At 40.4% G+C, this 23,492-nt stretch overlaps 1 protein-coding gene across 1 annotated transcript in view; it reads right to left on the reverse strand.

Moving 5' to 3' along the window:
* Nucleotides 1-23,492, reverse strand: part of LOC311124383 (neurexin-3a) — a gene marked incomplete at both ends in the record, with an annotated part of 57,493 nt that overhangs the window by 19,740 nt on the left and 14,261 nt on the right. The window contains 5 exons of the mRNA XM_084198546.1: nt 3,242-3,502; nt 3,884-4,004; nt 4,380-4,499; nt 7,124-7,150; nt 9,669-9,872. Coding sequence (XP_084054672.1) covers nt 3,242-3,502; nt 3,884-4,004; nt 4,380-4,499; nt 7,124-7,150; nt 9,669-9,872 — 733 coding nt within the window. The remainder of the gene's footprint in view (nt 1-3,241; nt 3,503-3,883; nt 4,005-4,379; nt 4,500-7,123; nt 7,151-9,668; nt 9,873-23,492) is intronic.

Here is a 23,492-nt window from a genome sequence, read left to right on the forward strand (position 1 = left end):
CCACAGTCACCAAAGGAGTTCAGGAGCAGTATATTACAGTAGTCACTCCAAGAGCAAATAATACACAGAGTATATCTGCCACTTTGCCCTTGGAAATAATTAAGAGTGTTAATACATCAACTAAAGCCACTATTTTAACAGTAACTCTGAAAGAGATTAATGTTACGACGGCGATAACACATTTCGGAAATGTGACACAGACACCAACAACACATTTTCTGAAATTAAAGGATGTAGTAAATGTGACTCAGAAGTCTATGATACAGTTGGAGATTGGTGTAAATGGTAGTAAGGACAGTGTTGAAATAGGAGAGCAGATGGTAGCAGAGAATGATGAAGATTCATCTGAAATAGTGCAGAATTCTATCCCAGAGGTACAGGATGAGTTCTTTAATTTTGATGGAACACCAGAAGATATATCTGATCAATACCGCTCGTTAGGGAAGAGAGAAACTAAATGGAAGGCATATGGATTTGATTCTTCTGTTTTGCAAATTAAAGATGGATGGGCAGGTAGGAATCTATGGTTCCAGCAGTTAACTCATTCTGTAAGATCAGTGAGGAATCTGGAGGGTCCATGTCTGTTGAGAATTCCAGCACCAGGCACATGGGGTTCAATCTTAGAGACGGTGGCTCAACCTCTATCAACTGCGTGTCAATCTTATGCTTTATCATGGCTGTTGTATCAGCAACAATCATTAACAGATATAATGATGTCGTTGTCGAAGCACTTGTTTAGGCCTAGGTTTAATTGTTCTTGGTTAAATGAATTACCCTATGTGAATTTGTTAGATCGGAAGGAAAATAAGTTAACAGCGATTCCTGAAGCACTGGAGGTAAAACCCGTGAAGGCTAAAAGCAGTTTTTGTTCAAATAAAACATATGATGGACCGGGTATTTTTATGGGAATATCAGATTGTGATGATTATATGATGACTTTGGGTATGCATGAACGTAAGGTTAGGGATGAGATATATAAAGTAACTTTGTCTGTTCCATTTAGTAAGAAGAGCAGGACTTTGATGGTAAAAGATCAGCTTTTGCCTGGCAATGTGACTATAGGGAATTTTCGAGATATTTGGTGAGTTTGTGGTGATAAAGCCTATATATTCTTACCCTATGGATGGTCAGGATGTTGTTACATGTCGACGTTGAAGCTTCCATATGAGGTTTATACCATTCAAAAGGGGGAAGCACCGGACACAGCTCAATCTGATTCTAGGTCTGGAAATAGGGTGAAAAGGGAAATGGCGCAATTTCATAATCTGGAATCCCACCATTGGAGGATAAGTCTAGGAGAGAAGTGGGGACTTGGACTTTTTCCATGGTATGGTGTAACATTTTTGGCAGATCACATTGATAATATTACCTATACTTTGCAGGGTTTTGCAAACGAAACGATACGAGGGTTTAACCTTCTGTCAAATACTCAAAGAAGTCACAGACTGACGCTGTTGAAACATGACATGGCTCTTGACTATATTTTAGCCAAACAGGGTGGCTTATGTGTGGCTATGAACTTGACGGGGGACGATTGTTATACTTTGATCCCCGATAGTTCCGATAATATCACTAGTGTTATAGATGCATTGAAGAGTATAAGGGATGCGTTTGGTCAATCTGAAGGAGCTGGATGGTCAGCGAAGGCTTGGTTGCAAGATCAGTTAGGCCCAGTGGGAGCAGTGATAGTTCAGATTTTAGTAGCGGCCCTTGTAGTGCTGTGTGTGATGTTTTGCTTTTGTACTTTGTTATTGACTTTTGCGAAGGCTATGATATTGAGATCGGTTGGAGTTGTGATGCCTGGAGAAAACACTCAGATGCCGTTGTTAACTGTTACTGATCTAGATGGAGATGAACAAGTGGGACTGGATGGAGTATTGATGGATAGATATCCATTTTGAATATCTGATTGTGTGATAATTTTTCACATTTCTTTACATATTATTGTGAAATTTAGTATTTTCTTATGAATCAAAGGGGGGAAATGGAATGTGATTCATTTTATATATCATTTTTATATTATTGTTGATATTGATGTTTTAATTTGCATGTGTTGCTTTGCAAAATATACTGGTTGGTGTTTTCTTTTCTTCCAGAAGCATATGGGGGAATGTGTAGAGTGGGATTAAAATACTCAAACATGGACAATATGAATGGACTGGAGGAAGTTGAACAAGGACGGTGTGGAAATGTTCAGATTCCATTATCGACGTTGCATTGAAAGTCGACACTGCTGAGGAGATGCAGTGCAGGGGACTACATTTCAGTGTCTGCAATGATTTATATACATATTTGCATGTGTAATACATAATTTATGTCATATTCTTTCTGTATACATTTTTTGAAGAATTATGTTTTCTGTTGTTGGGTACATGTGGGGATGCTTAGGGATATTGGGTCTAGGCAGGGACAGAGAGAATCCACAGGAGGGTCCGATGGGTCGACCAGCCTGAATGTGGACATTTTTGATTGTATTTTGTTTTCTGAGGTTTTCATGTGTATTCAATTGCATCATAGCTTAAAATGCATTGATAACGTTTATAAATTTATCTGGAGTACTTAGGTGGTCGCCTGTCTTGATTGATTGATGGATATTTGGAATGAAAGCTGCCAGACAGGTCTCTCACACTCCATAAAAATTTGTTTACACTCCATGAAAATTTGTTTACATAAAAATTTGTTTATTCTCCATACATGTTGTTTTATTGCTAAAGTTACTCAAGAAGCCTGATGTAATAAAAATTGTTATTTGTCATAATCCTATTATTTTTGTTTTCGAGACTTAATTAGTCTCGAAGGGGGGAAATATGCAGTATCTGAACAGTTTATAATTTTGGCTGACGTTTGCAAATGGTGTGTTAGATGAACTTTACTCTGCCTTGCTGAAACATCTGGAAAGCATCACTATAGGGGCCCCCTGAAACAGAGGAGACTTGGATATGTGGAAGCCAGGGATTGGTCTATTCAAAACACCCATCTTATGGATCTATACCAGGTTTTCAACAAAGGACGGGGAGAATAATCATATTTGAGATTGGGTTAGTTGTTCTCCAGATTCTGCAGAAATCTGTAAATTGACGCTGAAATCTTTTGATATAATAAACCTTTATAATCAAAGTACAGTGTCAGCGGAATTCTTATTAACACAGCATATCAGCATCGTTGTTCGGCCACCACATGGTGACAAAAATAAATAACGTAAACAAACAACAAAGTCTAAGACCAGGTCGAACCCACTCACCCTTTGACCAGCTCCACAGCAATGAAGTCGTTTCCGTCTCCACTGTTGAACATTATGAAGCCGTCCGGGGAGGTGGTCTTGAACTGGAAGAACAGGTGCATAGAGGTGTAGGCCTGCAGGGTGGCCAGGCTCAGGTAGCTGCTCTTGGACTTGAAGGTCACAGGGTCAGCGATGATGGAGCGCATGCCAAAGCGGGCGTTTAGCTCGCAGAAGTCGATGTCTCCGTTCTTACAGAGATCGATGTACAGCATACCATTGAACCTGGAGTCAATAAAGGGGAATAAAGTTATATTTGAAAAATATATTATCTGATACATTAAAACAGATCAACTACATCCCTTTCTTGTTAACTGGAAGGACTTGTCATTCGCTAGCGGCAAACTTATCAACAAGATCTGCTGAAGTTAAGCAAAACAAAACAGCCATGTTAACTGATTTAGATCGGGTTTCTCCAAAACTGACATCATGTCAACAATGTCAACATATCCAATCTGATGGCGTAGTAGTCACATTCAAAACCGTTTGCATTGCCTGTAAAGAGCTTGTAGCTTGTATACTGTTATGTATTTCTGGGTGAAATAACAACGTTTATAACAGTATATAGCAGAAAGTATATAACAAAGTATATGAGAGAAGAGGAACCTGAGGCTCTGCAGGTGTCCAATGAAGCTAGAGGGGATGGCCGAGACGAAGCGTCTCTCCGTCATGATGCCCGTCTCGATGTTGTGGAACTCCAGACGGGTGTGGTCACCCGCCATCTGGCCTGGAGTAGGGGATGGAGTGAAAAGAACGAAAAGAAAAAAGAAAAAGAAAACACTGTCTGATACTAACACAAAAGGGCTGAATATAAAGAGGTGGTGAATTTTCGTTACAATATGGGTAAATACAATGTAATAGTACAAATGAATAAACTCAGCAAGAACAATTCAGACATATCAATAGATGTCAACAGTTTATAGTCACCTTTCTCAAATAATGTTTTCAAATAACATTCAAAACCACTATAAGGATAGTTCATCTTTATTAGCTAATTTTGTAATTCACGTAAGCCTTAAACTAAATGAGAACACCAGACATATCACCCATACAAACAGTAGCAGATGAGGAACTTTCTCTCAGACTGTAGCTAGTATAGTACCTTCTGCTATGTCATCGTCCACCGTGAGCTTGTAGGTTTTGCCCCGGCGGACCACGCGGACCGTATGCCACTCATTATCATTGAGTTTTTGCCCAGCATACAGGGTCTCTGGTCCCTTGCCTGAGAACGATGGTTGGTCACAAAGTTAAAGTTGTCCTGCCTCACCAACCAAACCTTTGCTTTCCAGTTGCTTTCCACTTTCCAATAGGGGCTGTTATATTGGGCCTTTTCCAATAGAAGGAGGTGATATAATGGGCTTATTTGTAACCAATCTAAGGAGCAGGTGTAATTCAATTGGTAGACAATGGCGCTTGTAACGCCAGGGTAGTGGGTTCGATCCCCGGGACCACCCATACGTAAAAATGTATGCACACATGACTGTAAGTCACTTTGGATAAAAGCGTCTGCTAAATGGCATATTATTATTATTATTATTATTATTATTATTATTATTATTATATTATTATATATTGGGGATGATGATAGCAGAGCACCTTGACATGTCAACTTGATTTGTCTTCTGATTCATTTTCAATTGGGATCATTTTTGCATTTTCACATATTCTTTCACTTTTCAAATTGCATGTGGAAAACAAAGGTTTGGTTATTTTGGTAAAAAGCAACAACGAATACATTTTTCTACAACAATATTTCTTAAATTGTGATAGCACACAGGAATAGCACCATCATGTATTCAGCAGAAAAACACTGCAGTCAATTCAACAATTACACAGCTTTTACTCATCATAGGGTCTGGAAATACCTTCCTTCAAAATCTGTTGTTAGTAAATTAATACTAGTTCAAAGAGGACTGTAGTGTTACCTACGTGTATACTAGGTTATTACTGTATCTTTCACAGCCAGGTAAAGCCCCAGAGCTGATCGCTTGAACTTCAGCTTGGTTTTACCAGAATCCCTCTAAGTACCAAATAAAGCCCAGTGATCTAGACAGCCTACTGCACTACCGTGAGCGTTTGTGTGGGTGTGTGTGTCTGACCCTACTTATCTGGCCTCTGTAATGACAGGAGATACAGGAGCTTCAGCAGGAGCGATATTCTCCGGGACACTTCTGTGTGTTCTCACCCTGTCATGGGTGTGCTGTTGATTTAAAGCAGCCGACACAAACAGAGTCTGGCAGACACAACCAGATGAGCTCAGAAACACCTGGAGGGATGCTGCATTGATTTGGACAGTTTCTTGTTTCCTTGTGCTGTCATTGTGGAGTGTTAACAACTAGGCTATTAGCTCAGAGTAGCTCATAAATCACAAAATAGGCCTCATTTTCAGGTATTACACAATATGGGGGGAAAAAATAGAAGTGGTTGGAAAGGTGCTGCTCGATTATGTCTGAGACCACCCGGATTTTCTTCTCCAGGTGGGCTACCCAGCAGAAGACATTATGTAAAATCTGGATTCCACTCTTTGTCCTGAAATGCCAGAGCAATTTACTGCAGCAATTAGTATCAGACATTATAGGAGCTGAATATACAATAACAGTAAACATATCTGTCACTCACAAACAACACACACGCATGCAGGAACGCGTGCACACACACACACACAAACACACACACACACACACACACACACACACACACACACACATTGATTCACATACACACACACTGAATGTGTCTCTTACATAAAAGACCTCAGTCCTCACATGGTCTTAGTCTGTTGAGAGCTTTGAAACGAATGTGCAACACTTAAAATGTACTTTTCATTCTTGTGTCTGACAATTAAAAAACCTCATAAGGCCTCTGACTACAGAGAAAAATGTGTTTTTGTTCACCTGTGAATACATCATCCATGGAAATAGCATGCTGACTCCTTCACGCACACACAGACAGACAGACAGTACACTAAAGGTTTCCGAGCCCTATTCATGAGTAAAAGCAGTTAATGTTGACCTACTCCCCAACAGTATGGACACTTCATATATCTGAGTGTATTATAGTGTCAAACTAAAGCTCAGACTTAGAGACACACGTTTAGATGCAAACAGAGCTCACCAAATTCACACATTAAATAAATCGTACAGTATCATGATACTGATATAATCATAATAAAACCATTAACTAATTTGTCGCAATACACTTGAAGAGGACCTACACTAAATGAATAGTATAACATCTTTATATATATCTGGTAATCATGTTGTATGTTCAAGCTACTTATTCTACTGTATATATGTATATGTATTCTACGTTGTCCACCTATGACGAAGCTCTTTCATGTAAGAATTTTCAAATGTTTAGTTATGTAACAAGTGGTGATTTCTTAATCTCAACTTCGTGATGAAAACCAAAATATCTGCCATATATAATTATGAAAAGGGTTATATAATTATCCGTCTCTAAAAAGGGAATGCATAATGCAGCCAAAACGGTAAATTAAACTTTCATTACAGTGGAACTTCCTATATCACTAAAATACATTCATACAGGGAAAGAAATCTGTCACAGGACCTTATAACATGAAACGTTCTTATTTAATAAAATATGGTCTGAAATAAAACTAAAACCTAAGAGATTAACAAATCACCACCCTGACTGTCTGTTTCCAGTTTGGGTGTTTCTGTTGTCCGTGATCTACTGATGGTCTGACCAGTTGAACTGACAGACACACCCCTTCTCCAACCAACACCATAGGGATAAGAGAAAGGCACACTTAAAATAACACATTCCTTTAAACAGCAGAGTATAATAATACAAGAGCAAAATGAAACTTGAGTGTTAACTTACTGGAAGTACAGTTTATCCTGATACAGTCTAGATGGGGAAGAATAAATGACAGATGAAATTGCATCCTTCAAGGTTATAGCTGCAGACATCCAAAAACAAGAATTCCACCCTTCCGGGGACGTCCACATGCAGAGAGGCGGCCATTTTGTAAGGGGGAGGTGGGGGGTCCTATATTGACTTTCAGGTGCTAGCGTGTTAGCTTAGATTACAAATGGCTGGCTTGTATTCTACAAGTGCTACTGCAATTTCAATATGATTGTAATAACTGGTAATGTAGCAATAAGTATGAGGTAGAATGAATATATTCACAAATGTCAAATCGTTGGTCCATATACAATAGTTATGACTGACATGGGGATTAGTTGGGTGTTGTATGGTAAAATGTACATAGCGCTTTTGCAGCACTTGTTAAAGTTATGAAATTAACTTAGTTTTGTGACCACTACTAAGTTATAACACTTAGATTATACACATAAGGGCAAATGTAATTTATTTAAAGCTGCATAACAAGGACATTGGCTGTCAACATTTTTTAAAATGGCCGCTTTTATTTTACCAACCACATAGATTCTCCAACCCAGCATAGACTTCCATTTTGGAATAGTTTTCATTTTGATTTAAAACTCAAAGTCTCCAGCTCCAAAGCCTTCACACCAACTTGTTGACTAAACAGGCTATTAAAATCATATATCTGATATTAGCAAGAAGGTGGTGTTAGCTATTCATATTGGAGCCACAGATCTTTGAAACAGTGCAATACTATTCTACTTGACAGTTGAATAAACTTAAATATATAAAAAAGTGTTACAACACTTTTATTATTTTGGAGAAATATTTCCAAGATTATCAATTAAAAAAAGCGAATGGACTAGTGAAAGATAATTGACTAGTTCCTTCGCTGACAACAGATTCCTACCTGTTATAGGCCTACAGGTTTCTGTGACGGACATTTTGAGTCGGCCTATGGGATCCTGCAAGGGACATTCTGGGTTGGTCACCATGTGGCTAGTGGGTTCATGTGTCGTCAACCGCAACAGAAAAGTGGGAGCGAACAGCCACGATCCAATCAGCACCAGCACCATGCAGAGGCACAAGACCCTCATATCTAACAGTACAGTATAGAGACTGTGTTGCTCAGTTGGTAGAGCATAGCGCTTGCAAGGGGTGTGGGTTCGATTCCCGCTGGGGCCACCCATATGTAAAACGTATGCACGCATGACTGTAAGTGTCTGCTAAATAACATATATATTATATATACTGTAGGTAGTTTCTATGAAACAATGTATCATATGGGTTTAGATAAACACATTAAGAATATGTATCTCTTCAACACTTAAATGTGGATATGTGATGCTCGTTATTGATATTGTACTTGATACAAAAAGTGAATTGTGTAGGGTAGTTTTGTGTAGCCAATTTTTGTAGTTGCAATTCTTAATAAAATACTTTGATGACTAAAGTAATATTTAGTGTGCATAACATAGTCTATCAATTGCTACTATAGGTATTATAATGACGAAGCACACTACAAACTATTATGACAAATATCCAGCTTTATTAAAGCTTTAATCAATCTTAAAGACAAATTGTGTGTAAATATAGGTTATGTACACTAGTGCTTCTTTCCTTTTTGTAACACAGTGGTGTGTTTGTAAAAAAAGAGAGAAGGAAGGTTGCCTGGGGGGCAGCCAGCTGCAGGTTTGGCTGGGCTCTGTTCTCGGGCTGTTCGCCTGACGGGCCGCAGGCTTAAGGCCTTTGAAGGGGTGAATACCATCTTTTGACAAAGCATGATGGGAAATGGAGTTGATAGCTAGGAGATGTACATAGAGATTGTATATAGTATGTGTACACCATAAACAAAGAGAAGGAGAACAAACCCAAAATCAAAAGCCAAGAAGTTTCAACTTGAAGACAAGAAGATGATGTTAGTTGAAAATGTAAAGTTGAGATTTTTCTTTCTCAATTTCCTGTAGATGATGAACTGAGAATCAGTTGGAGTAAGTCACCTCTTAGAAAGTCACAGCACTACACAATGTTTATAAAGATGTATTTGATATAATATATTATAATAACAATAGTGTGCTAATCAGCAATAGTGTGTATAGTATTCAGACTTTAAATGACAATTTAAGATGTACTTTATAAATAATGATATCTACTGGTGCTGTGACTGTCTCAAAATGACAATGGCTATGGTTTATCTGTTCAAAAGATGGGCCAGACAGCATATTTATCAATGACAAGAACTTTCAGAATGAAATAGCTTAAATAAAGCCAAAAAAGTTTAGTTAAAAAGTATAGCAATGTCTATAAAGAGTGTTACTCAATCTATATCTAATGACACAGATCACAATAAAGTCCATGCAAATAAAATATATATATTTTTTTATCACTACTCCTTATATTATTGCGATCCTTTACTCTATTAACCAAACCAAAAAAGAAATAAAAGAATAATGATGGAGGGATAGAGACATTAAACGAAGAGAGAAAGAGAGTGCCACGTTTTTTAACACGTGGCGTAGTCTGTAATGTCATACGATACCTAGGTTGACCGTGAGCTTGACCCGGCCACCGTCCAGCTCGAGACGCAGCGTGTCAGCCGAGTCCCGCGAGGTGGTGGCCATGAGCAGGCCGTAGGCCCGCTGGGACATGAAACGTAGAGACACGTCCTCAGCCTCTGTGTGCATCACCTGAGGCATCACCACCTTCATGTACATACTGCCGTCATAACTCAAGATGGACGCCTCTGTCGGGGGGAGAAAGAGAGAGAAAGAGAGAGAGAGAGAGAGAGAGAGAGAGAGAGAGAGAGAGAGAGAGAGAGAGAGAGAGAGAGAGAGAGAGAGAGAGAGAGAGAGAGAGAGAGAGAGAGAGAGAAAGAGAGAGAGAGAGAGAGAGAGAAAATAGAAATAAATACCAGAGAGATGGAGGGAGAGAGAGAGAGAGAGAGATAGAGAGAGAGAGAGAGAGAGAGAGAGAGAGAAGACAGAAATGTGTTAGTCACAATATCTGCTGTCACACATCTTGTTTAGGTGGAGAAATGTACATCGTAACTACATCAGGTTTTCAGCACACGTGCACGCTCACACACAGACACACACACATGCTCCCCATGCTATTGTCCCTTGCTGGTTTCCCATCACCGCTCTCTTCAGGTGAGACTCTCTCTGTATTTTTTCTCTTTCATTTTTCTTGCCATAACAAATGTTAAGTACATACTGTACCTACAGCATGCTGTAGACTCCCCTAGAGTGTATCCAACCGTACTCGTTTACACACAGATGATGGCTGAGGTACAAGGGAAGGGCTCAAGATGGAACACACACATACACTCATACCTCACAGCACACTTCTATACCTGTCTCACAGTAGAGATGAGAGGGAGAGAGCGCTGTATAAAAATGCGTTAAATCGGCCATGAAATAGCTACTCTGGCAGAGCCGGGTTTAAAGCAGAGAGGAAGAACACGAGAGGGAAACAAAAGGAGACAGACTGTGATACCCTACATCTGCTGGAATCTGAATCCACTGATATTACAGGCCCACTCTGCTCGCTCTCCTCCTCTCTCTTTCTCTCTCTTTTTCTCTCCATTAATTGCTTCCCGGCATTCAGCCAGTAGACACAAACACTCTTTTAGTCCTCACAGCTGTGAAAACTCCATCTGGAAAACACACACACACACACACACCCTCCTTTGACGCAGTGGCAAAGAAATTGCTGACAAACTCTACAATTACGTCCCGATCAATATGTTATTATGTACGATTAGATGCTTCTCACCCTCCTCCCTTCCAAGCTTCTGCCAAGGCTTCATTTATACACAGCATAACAGGTATAGGCTGGACGAGGACAGGGGGAACACCTCTGAGTACAATGAAGACAGAACCAGGAAGAGAGAGGGGAAGAGGGAGGAGAGAGGAGAGAGAAAGAAAGAGGTAAGGTGGATAGAGTGAAAAAGAGAGAGTGATAAAGACAAAGTAAGAGAGAAAGATAGAGAAAGAGAGGGAGAACTAACAGAATGTAGTTGGGAGAGGGGGAACACCTCCAGACAGAATGTCTACGGTTGAGTGTGAGGTGTGAAGAGAGATCAGGGAGGTTTAATATCCCAGTAAGTGACTGTCAGGCTGATACTAACTGACAGAGCTACAGACCCCTGAGGGACAGACAGACATGTCACTATAGTGTGTTCACATAGACATGGTGGCAGGTTGTCTTCCGCAGGCAAGCCACACACAATAGTCAGGGATTAGTTCCTTCACTTTAATCTTTTCATTTATCACAATTGGGATGGTATTCAGAAAGCATCTCAGAATAGGAGTGCTGATCTAGGATCAGTTTAGCCTTTTAAAACATAATGAATAAAAGGGAAGGGCCTGATCCTGGATCAGCACTCTGATTGAGATACTTTGTGAAAAGGGGCCCTAATCTTGGCTTAACCGAAATGGTTAAAACATATATTTAATATGAAGGAAAATATGTACTGTAGGGAGAGGATGTGATGGGAGAGTATGGAAAATGGAAACTCCTCTACTCCAATATTCTACTGCAGCTACCATAATGTTATGTTATTCTGTTTTTTTTCTGTTCTCTGTTACTGTCCATGTTACATCCTGAACATTATAGTCCCATTAAATTAACCAAGGAGTTTTCCCTCACTGTCTATACATCATAAACACAAAGCATATCCAATCCCGCAGCTGACTGAAAGTGTTAATTAAAGCCAGTAATGAGGTGACAAAGCTGCCCTACCGCCAGGAATTTGGGCACTTAAATCAACAAAGAGCTTTAATTGACATTCCATCTGACCTATCGATGATGAGGTAGACCAGGATGGAATACTTAATCAGGAAGTTGGAGAATGGATCTGAGGATGTGATTGGGTGACAGAGGTATGTCATTGTGACTTTCAATCATCCATTTATAACTATCTGATTATATTGTCCTTTGTATTTCATCTGTGTAAAACCCTAGTTGAATGTGATCATCTTTGAGCATGTATGTGTGTGTGTGTTTTGTTTTGTGAGCGTGTCGGTGTGAGTCAGCCTCTCTGAGATATGTATTCAGATGACCTGCTCTGTTTAAAGGACACTGCTGCCACTGTGCTCTCCGGTAATGAAAAACTTGGCATGCATTAAGAGCCAATCAATGTTCATTATACTGTCAATCTCCCCAATAGATAAAGAGCTGCTATCTCCCAATGACAAGGGCACGGCACTGACGCCATGACGACTGCACTCAAATGTTCCCACTGACTACCCTGTCCTGTTGACCGCTTGTGTGCGTGCATGTGAGTGTGCGTGCGGTGACAAAAGCTTTGAACAGAGTGTACTAGCACCTAAACCATCTCATTTTGATCTTTTATAACCACGGAGAGAACAGGACAGGAGTATCCACACCTTTCACTGTGCTCTGTTTGTTATGACACCTGCTGAGGACACTGTACACCTCTATTTTATTGTCTGAGTTGTGCTTCTACACTGCATTGTGTTCATGTCCTTGATTTGACACCTCAACGGGACATGGTAAACACTTGTTTCCCCTGGCTCAGCCGCTCTAGAATAGAGTACTTATACTGCTTTGATTCTCTATTACCCTTGTCCTTGGTTTGATTCTTTATTACACTCTTTGTCCTTGCTTGGTTTGAAATGGTGAAAGTGTGATGTGTGGAGTGTTTTTGACATTGACAAAAGCATACTAACTGTAATTTAACCATGCCCCCCCCCCCAAATAGTGAAGCAAACAGCTGAGTGAATCTCAGATGTCCCCTTCAGCTCTGCTGAACCCCACTGCGTTTTTCAATTTCACTGACGGTGCACACACACATACACACACTCACCTACACAAATGTACACACAAACTGTGTGAGCCTGTGTGTGCCTGTGAGTGTGTATGTGTGCGTGCTTGTGCATGGGCGCTTGCATGCGTGCGCCTGTGTATATGCACGCCTGTGTGTGTGTGCATATGTGTGTGTTTGTCTGAGAGTGTGAAAGTGAATCAGTAACTCGGTGCAGCTCATTGTAATTGCTGATGAAGAAGATGAGAAGGATGGGAAGGCTGACTGATTTTAAAGTCAGCTCCACTTTACATAATTACCACACAAATTACACAGGAAAGAGAAGGTGCCATTAGGATGAAAGCTTGGAGGATTTCACTTGAAAAGGAAAGAGTTTTGCTGCAATCTACTAGCAGATGTGAGGGCAGCCGAGGAGTAGCATGAGGTTTATCTAACAGGTGTGCTCATCTAACATTAATCTAGCAAAACAAACACACACACACACACACACACACAGGAACACACGCATATACACATACGCACACACGAAAGCACGCGTGTGGGCACATAAACACACACGCACACGCACACGCACACACACACACACACACACACACACACACACACACACACACACACACACACACACACACACACACACACACACACACACACACACACACAGAGAGAGACTATACAGTGCCTGTAGCTGTTCTCCTCTAGCCTAACCTCTTAAGGGAATCTAGCTAGAGCACCTTCACAAGTGCTAGCCTTTCAAAGCAACAGAAAAACACCTCAGCTATTTCAAGGCCCCAGTCCTGAGTGCCCGCCAGTGAATTAAATGAGATGAAATAAGAACAAACCTGCCCCCCACCCCACACAGAAATAAATAAATAAATAAGAAACCTTTAGAGAACAGACATAGTTCCAAACCACTGCAGAGGCAGTCATAAGAGACAAATGTCTCACTCACTGTTTTTATGAAATGGAACTGCATTCACCCATATTCAATTGTCTTGGAATCAGAGTCTGATTTGAAGTCTTCTACCATGATAAACATTCTCACCACGATACCGCGATAAACATTCTCTAAGTTATTGTATCATTGTATCCCCCTCAGTTGACGTCAACCAGTGGTGATTATTTGTGGCACGGCGCCCACAGAGGACCAAATATGATAAATGGGCCCATAATGCGTTGAGACGTTACATGCCCTTAAAATGTCCTCGGAGTCTCTCAGCTGTGCTGTGGAGAGAGACTGCAGTTCTCACAAACAACCACATTGTGGCAGCAGAGTCCACAGTCACAATACACTACACTGCACTCTGAAGGGTGGTGGGTGGTGTGTGTGTGGGGGGTTAGTCATGCAGATATGTTTGTGCATCCAGAGAGAGTTTAAAGCTACTATCAAAGAAGTCAAGGTTTGTAGGTACACTAAAACATGCTGGGTTGTTTGGATGACCCGTTTGCTGGGTTGCAGGCATTGGGTCACATATTTGGGTTGTTTTCTTAAAAAATAGCTATGTTGGGTTGTTAATGCTGGGTTATTGATGTTGGGTTGTGGAGATATGACCCAGTGGGTGGGTTAATTCTCCCGCCAAATCCAGAAGATCGAAGTGATCCAGCAAGCTCATGAATGAGGATTGTTGCAACTGTAGCAAGTCTACCAGACAGTGCAGCCAGCGCTGAGTGGAATTACTTTTTGACAAACAAATGGGCATGGCGTTGTGGCTGACCAAAAACTGTGACTAAAACGCTAGCTAACATTACTAATGATCCATTCAGGTTAAAAAGACCTAGCTATCATAATGACATACTATCTCAGTCATTGACAATTTTAGACAATGTTAGCTAGAATGCTAGCAAGTAAACAACTGCATGCTTTCTAGCTCAAACACTAGCTAGCTACTTAGCTAGCTAGCAAACTATTTTCCTGTGCTGTGTGTGTTAGCAGAAAGGTAACATTTTGTTGAAGTTTTACTAGCTAGCTAGCTATATCAGTGCCTGTAGTTAGAAAGCTTGTCTTCTGTAAGCTTAACTTTAACTTTACTGTGTGGTGCAATGACTTGACTTCAATGACCTGAATCACTTCAGGTAGCTAGCTAGCTAGATAACTTAGCTTAGCTAGCTAGCTCAAACTAGGTTTCTCACCCGGTTTGGCTAGCTAGACCAGATTTGACTAAGCTAGGCCTATTCCCTGTTTGTAGCTAGTTGGCAAGCTTATAACTCATGCTTTTATTGTGGTTCAGTAACTGTAGCTATGTTTTCTAGCTTAATTGTTTCTATGACATAAAGTAATGTCTCAATTGTTCATCCAAGTTTAGGCTAACGTTATCCATTTTGACTCTCCACTTAAACTGTGTTGAAGTTATGATACTAGAGGCTGCATGGCCCTGAGAGTGCTTTGGCCACCACCAGTGTACTGAGTGCAGGTAGCTACATATTGAAATGAAAGTAGTCTCTCAAATGTTCATCCACATTTATCCATTTTGTTTTTAACTACTCCCCCCCTCCCCTATTATTATTATTATTAATAATAATAATAATAATAATAATAATAATACGCATAACAATAATAACAATAACAACAATAACACATTATTTTAGTTCTCAGTGTTTATTATGATTTCAGTGGCAAAGCAGAATTAAAACTCCCAGCAGAGCCCCAAGTCCAATGGATATATCCTCTGGCGTGTTGATGTTAATGTGTTGATGTTCTCCGTATCCATAGCCAGAAAGATTTTTGCAGTGCATGGTGATTGAACAAATTTCCTGTTATATTCATCAGAGGTGTAGGGAGGGTGAAGTCTGTGAATCCCAAAAATAGTAATTATACAGTTGATTAACAAAACATGCACACGACATAATTCATATTTTGTTTTTAGTGGAGAATGTGAATGAAAAAAAAAAAATGGATAATGGTTTTCATTACTTGTCCATAATGTAGAGGCCTATGGGATATTCGTTGAAGATGTAAGGTAGGAGGATGGTAAATTTGATCAGCATAACATACCAATACCAATTGACATACCTTTGTATGCCTCCTCGTCTGTATACCTGCAGACACAGACACAAAAGTGAGCAGTTCAGTCATCTGCACCCAATACAGCTAGCCTTCAACATATTCTCATAGCATACATATTCTTACCTCTTTGTTGATTGATATCCATTGAATTGTGTCAATTTTCTGTTTTAGAAAGATTTGCACAAATATGAAAAGATAGATGGTATCGTCATAAAACAATATCAATTTAGATCATACAAGGGACAAACCTTACCTTAAATTTCAGTGAAGTGCCTGCACCTGCAGTCCTTTCAAATCCAAATGTTTCAGTTGGGCAGTTAGGTTCCTGCAAGAACCCCCACCAACTAAGGAGGTTCCTCGATGAACCCCACCTATGGGGTTTTTGGAATAATATTTTAGTGCCAAGAACCCTAAGGTTCTTTGAAGAACTTTGAGGATCTTAGAAGAACCCTTGTTGAACCCCTAATTTTTAGAGTGTATGGCAATAACCTGTGTTCACACAGCGTTACTAAATTACTTTTTTAATTAGCTACTTTTTTCTTTTACTTTTGTTGTTTTTTTTACAAAAGTAGTTTTCCTTCTACTTGAGTAAAATGTCATTGAAGTAACAGTACTTCTACTTGAGTAGGATATTTCAGTACTCTTCCCACCCCTGCTGTAAACCACACACAAAGTGGCTGGACTCAACTCAATGCACATGAACTTCCTTCACATAGCAACAGACTGTATAGTAGTAGTATAGCATGTTCAGAGCAATAGTAAAGGCCACAATTTGTGTGTGTGGGCTTGTGTGAGGAGTGTCTTGATTTGTGTTCAACATTTTATAATAATATTCTCTAATCCCCAGGTTGGAACCAATATGGTGGAATATCTCTGCCAGGCGGCCGAACCCTTTGTTTTTGTTTATTTGTGTGTTCCTTATTTGTTATTTATCTTTTGCCTTGACTACATTTTATCTGAAATGAATATCTGAAAATAAACATTTTGTATTTTATCTACAATTTGTCATGTTTGGCCATATGTCATTTTAAGAATTTCATAGACCATTTTAAGAATTTCATAGACTGTGTAGTAACATCATAACATTGATTGTTATTGTTAGAATTATTTGAACCTTTAGAAAATGAACAGATTCTGTAATAGAGAGAAGGTAGAAAATAATAACCCAGCAATAAAGTAAGAAATAACCCACTGCTGGGTCAAAATAACCACATTCTGAGGTAAATCAGGTAACCCAACTTGTTGGGTTAGTCACATAATCCAGCAGTGCTAGTTCACTGGCTTCACTAGACCACAATACACTACAAACTCCCTTCATTCAAGTTCAGTCATATAGCAGTCGGTACAATCTGAAATCCATGGGCATTGGCATAGCATAGCACCTACTTGCAATATTAACACCATCAACATTCATTTAATAAGGTATTGTCATTCCTCACACTGCAGCCAGTGGAGCACACAGAAACAAGCACACGGAAGCCACATTTGGTAGCAATACTTTTTTTCAGAAGATGGACATTTCTGTAAGGGAATTCTGGAGCTCCTGACTTGACATGCTACTTCATATCAGGAGCGTGATAGTGATGTGAAAGGACTGGAGATGGAGGGACTGAGATAGCATTGTTTGCATTTGCAACCGTTTGATTTGGCAGTGCGACACAGATGTTTCATTAGTCCCAAGGGTGCCTATGAAAAGAATATATCTGGTCACGTTAGTTTTTTGTTTTTATCATCATGATTTATTCAAACAGTAATGTGCAATTAACCAAAAATAAACACACTTTTTGAAGAGGCAACAACGGCATGGGAATGCCCCTGTCTGTGTGTGTCAGGGCTCGACGTACAGCAGAGGTTTTGGAAACACTCCGGGCCAGTCGAACATCCCTGTAAGTGGCCTGCTCGGGCCAGTGAAAAAAATATTGCAATAATGTTATTTTGAATCTAGGCTTTATAATTGATTATTTGGCACACGGGCGCTGCACACATAGGCCTATAGCCTATAGATAATTTGTTAGGCAAAGAGAGCGCGCAGCTCTCAAACTACTGGTTGTTGCATGGAGCAGTTTACCGAAGACAGACAGCGGTATGGGTGGGAAAACGGTAGGAAAGATGTTCCAAATTATGATATCTACCAGTAAATACTAAGGCAAGAATGGGTACGCAAACCAGGTATTTAAAAAGTTCAAAGTCTTGGTTGAATATTTGCAATGCGCAATTCAGTCATCATGGAATAGAACTACCTTGAAAATCAAACATTTCCTCTAGGCTATTTGGTCCTTGAAAAGTAATTGAAGACGATTTAGAAGTTCTACTGCTCCAATATAATTATTATGTGATTTATTTTTATGAAAGATGTAGCCACTTTCGTTTGTTTCTTGACGTTTCAATTGAAGGGTGTCGCGATAGTCTGTTATAAGTTGAAGGCAACATCAAATGTTGCCTTCAACTTGGTTTTCCATACAATGCGTTCCATTACAAAGGAACCCTGTTTTTGGTCGCTTTCTCGTTTTAAAACATGATACAAAAACTATTAACAACTCTTCAACATCTCGAATGGCGAGACTGACAAGCTACCAAATGGACAGACTGAATTTGTGTCAGGAGCATGCTGTCTATTTAGTCAGGCAATACCCACATTATTCTGACATATTTTAGAATGTAAAAATTATGTGAATGTCAATGCATAATGCCACTGGCTAGGCCTATAAAAAAATAATACATTATTCTTAAAGTGGTAATGCATATGTTTTTGCATACATTTAGTTTTTTTCTTTAGGCCATTACAACAATTAAATATACAATGTAAGTCCTTAAAAATTACAATTAAGTGCTTGAAAAAGTCCCTGAAAGTCCTTGAATTTGACTTGCCAATGTCTGTATGAACCCTGTATAGGCTACTTGCTACCACTACATAGTAGCCTATCTGGCAGAATCATGATTATTGGCATCAATCCAGAGGCCATTTGTTTTGAAAACACCCTCACAAGTGCTCTACAGAAACACTGTGTCACACCCTGGCTCGGGGACTCATTATGTTGAGCCAGGGTGTGTTCATTCTATGTTTTCTGTTTCTTTGGTGGGTGTTCTAGGTTGTCTATTTTCTATGTTTGCCGGTGTGACTCCCAATCAGAGGCAACGAGTGTCAGCTGTCGGCTGGTTGTCTCTGATTGGGAGCCATATTTAATCTGTCTGTTTTTCTTTCGGGTTGTGGGATTTTGTTCGTGTGTGTTCGTGTGGTACCATAGACGTCACGCATTCGTTGTTTATTGTTTTGTTCGTGTGAGCATTTAATAAATAGAATATGTTCACTCGCAACGCTGCACCTTGGTCTCCCTCATTAGACGATCGTGACACACTGCAAGCCAAACACAACTGTCTGGCTGGTGTGCATCTGAATTAAAGGGTAACTTTAATTCAGTCCCTCTCCCCGCTTTTGTTGTTGTTGACATGGTAGCCATGGTATCATTTTGGTATCAAGTATAGTTTTTTTTTCCAAATTTTGCAGAAAAAAACACATGGCAATTTGAAATCTGCAATAAATACATTTTGCACTGTATTTTAACAGTCTCTTTTCTTTGCTGTTACAGTAAATCTATCAAACTCAACATAAGAACACAAGGGCATGATAATTTTAAAGATCGCAAGTCATTATTAGCCTGGTTCTGTACAGAATGCAGGTACATTATGGGGTAGAACCCTGGTAAGGGATGGAGGAAGAGAGGTGGAGAGAGAGGGATGAGGAGACAGAAGCAGAGAAGAAAGAGTAACTGAGACACTGGAATGGGCAGAGGAGAGGATGAAAGACTGGATAAAGGACTGGGAAGAAGACATTTAGAGGGCATGAAGGGAGATGTTTAGGGGATGAAGGGAGGGATGGAGAGAGACTCATCCTCCCCCACGTGCTCTCGTTCCTTGGGCAACACAGAGGAATTTGTGGTGTTTATGTAACGAGCTGGATGACTGGCTCCTAAACACACGTTCAGCTACACGCACGCGCACACACACACACACACACACACACACACACACACACACACACACACACACACACACACTACAAAGGCAGGATTAGGGAGACTGGAATAACACTGCACAACACTTCTTCAGCAACCAGAAATAAACCTGTATCCAACCAGTATCAACACAAACATGCCAAGGTTGCTAGGCCTATTATGGCCCTAAACTGGTAAAGGAAGCTAGTCAATATGTCTGCCTGTGCGTCCATGCGTGTGTGCATGCGTGTGTGTGTGTCACAGTCCCAGGCTTCTCTCTCTTGGGCAGGTCCATTTCCTTTTACAGGGTCGATACACATTGACGAAGCAGTATGTTACCCACTCTACAATGGAGAGACTGCTCTGTTTGTGTCCTACACACACTTCAGCTGTGTGGGAATCTTCGGATCCACAAATAACAATACACAACACCCACAGTCACACTCATATTGACATACCCACATGATCACTCTCTCACAAACACATACAAACCTTGCATGTATCGTTGCCTGATAAAAGGTCCATGTAATACATCAGAAAATAACCTTGACACTGAATTACTGTAGATGTTAAAACAGAGGGGGAGAGAGAGAGAGAGAGAGAGAGAGAGAGAGAGAGAGAGAGAGAGAGAGAGAGAGAGAGAGAGAGAGTTAGAGAGAGAGAGAGAGAGAGAGAGGGGGGGGGGGATAGGGGAGGGATAGAGGAGGAGGACAGGGATTACCTTTTCATTTATCACATATATCGACTGAAGCCTGCTCTAGTCAATGAAACAGATAAGAGCTGAGGGAATAAACAGAAGAAGCAGAGAGAGAAAGAATGAGATGGAGAGAACGAAAGAGAGATGAAGAGAGAGATGGAGCAACAGAAATACGGAGAAACAGGGGGAGATGGTTGGAAAGAGCGAAAGAGAGAGAAACAAAGACAGGTAGAAAACAGTCTTGAGCATTGGATGTATCTCCTTTTGCAATTTCAACTCAACTGCAATCATCACTTTACCTCAACTCAACCCAGATCAATTTATTCAAATATTTGCCCCGAGTAAAAAAAAGTATCTTGTCTTTTTTATGATTCTCTCTTATAACCCTGGAAAACAGTGGCGGATGAAGCCACAACTCAAAGGCCTTTTTAAGAACTGCTTCATCTATACTTAACAAAAATATAAACGCAACATGTAAAGTGTTGGACCCATGTTTCATGAGCTGAAATAAAAAATCCAAGACATTTTCCATACGCACAAAAAGCTTATTTCTCTCAAATTTTGAGCACAAATCCCTGTTAGTGAGCATTTCTCCTTTGCCAAGATAATCCATCCACCTGACAGGTGTGACATATCAAGAAGCTGATTAAACAGCATGATCATTACACAGGTGCACCTTGTGCTGGGAACAATAAAAGGCCATTCTAAAATGTGCAGTTTTGTCACACAACACAATGCCATAGATGTCTCAAGTTTTGAGGGAGCGTGCAATTGGCATGCTGACTGCAGGAATGTCCACCAGAGCTGTTGCCAGAGAATGTAATGTTAATTTCTTTACTATAAGCTGCCTTCAATGTCATTTTAGAGAATTTGGCAGTATGTCCAACCGGCTCACAACCGCAGACCACATGTAACCACACCAGCCCAGGACTTCCACATCCGGCTTCTTCACTGCTGGATCAGCCAGCCTGATGAAACTGAGGAGTATTTCTGTCTGTAATGAAGCACTTTTGTGGGGAAAAACTAATTCTGATTGGCTGGGCCTGGCTTTCCAGTGGGTGGGCCTATGCCCTCCCAAGCCCACCCATGGCTGCGCCCCTGCCAGTGGCGATTTTAGCATGTAAATCTTGGTGGGGCAAAACAATTAATACGTGGGATGCATGTCAGCAAAGCCACTACACAACACAACACTAAACAATACATTAATTGCACTAGAACGGTAAAAACCAACTCTTAGGCCTATATAAAGCTGTCCCAACAGCAGTCCCAACATTTTACCACTGCTCCAGCTGGCTATTAGCGGCGCCTTGTTTGGCAGCGAAACAGTTCATTCAGCCTCATTTACTGCCTTTAAAAAAACATAGCTGATATGGCTGACTTGCTTAAACAAATGTGGTTTCTAATGACAATTGAGATGTACAAACTATTCAAACTATATAAGGGGACGACAATCGGATAAGAGTCAATCCGTAATGTCGATTAAGATATTAATGAGCGAGCTAGAACAGACGTAGTCAACAAAACTATTTGTTTAGCACTTTTGAAATGTACAGCGACAGAATTCAGAACATGGGCCGTTCTTACAGTGTTCTCCCTGTACACCAAGTCAGAACAGTAGGCGAAATTAAGAGGGGTAAATATACCAAATTATTAGGGTGAGACACATTTTTTATTTTTTATTTCACCTTTATTTAACCAGGTAAGTCAGTTGAGAACAAGTTCACATTTACAACTGCGACCTGGCCAAGATAAAGCAAAGCAGTGCGATAAAAACAACAACACAGAGTTACATATTGGGTAAACAAAACATAAAGTCAAAAATACAATAGAAAATATATATACAGTGTGTGCGAATGTAGTAAGTTATGGAGGTAAGGCAATAAATAGGCCATTGTGCAAAATAGTTACAATTTCGTATTAACACTGGAATGATAGATGTGCAAAAGATGATGTGCAAATAGAGATACTGGGGTGCAAATTAGCAAAATAAATAACAATATGGGGATGAGGTAGTTGGGTGGGCTAATTTCAGAAAGGCTGTGTACAGATGCAGTGATCGGTAAGCTGCTCTGACAACTGACGCTTAAAGTTAGTGAGGGAGATAAGAGTCTCCAGCGTCAGAGATTTTTGCAGTTCGTTCCAGTCATTGGCAGCAGAGAACTGGAAGGAATGGCGGCCAAAGGAGGTGTTGGCTTTGGGGATGACCAGTGAGATATACCTGCTGGAGCGCAGACTACGGGTGGGTGTCGCTATGGTGACCAGTGAACTAAGATAAGACAGGGATTTGCCTAGCAGTGATTTATAGATACAATTGTGGGTAGTATATGGGGCTTTGGTGACAAAACGGATGGCACTGTGATAGACTACATCCAATTTGCTGAGTAAAGTGTTGGAGGCTATTTTGTAAATGACATCGCCAAAGTCAAGGATCGGTAGGAAAGTCAGTTTTACGAGGGCATGTTTGGCAGCATGAGTGAAGGAGGCTTTGTTGCGAAATAGGAAGCCGATTCTAGATCTAACTTTTGATTGGAGATGCTTAATGTGAGTCTGGAAGGAGAGTTTACAGTCTAACCAGACACCTAGGTATTTGTAGTTGTCCACATATTCTAGGTCAGACCCGCCGAGAGTAGTGATTCTAGTCGGGTGGGCGGGTGCAAGCAGCGTTCGGTTGAAGAGCATGCATTTAGTTTTACTAGTGTTTAAGAGCAGTTGGAGGCTACGGAAGGAGTGTTAACTGTTAACACAGTGTCCAATGAAGGGCCAGATGTATACAAAATGGTGTCGTCCGCATAGAGGTGGATCCGAGCGTCACCAGCAGCAAGAGCGACATCATTGATATACACAGAGAATAGAGTTCGCCCGGGATTTGAACCCTGTGGCAC

The sequence above is a fragment of the Coregonus lavaretus genome, assembly GCF_964263955.1.
Source record: "Coregonus lavaretus genome assembly, contig: HAP1_SCAFFOLD_851, whole genome shotgun sequence".
Classification (NCBI taxonomy): domain Eukaryota; kingdom Metazoa; phylum Chordata; class Actinopteri; order Salmoniformes; family Salmonidae; genus Coregonus; species Coregonus lavaretus.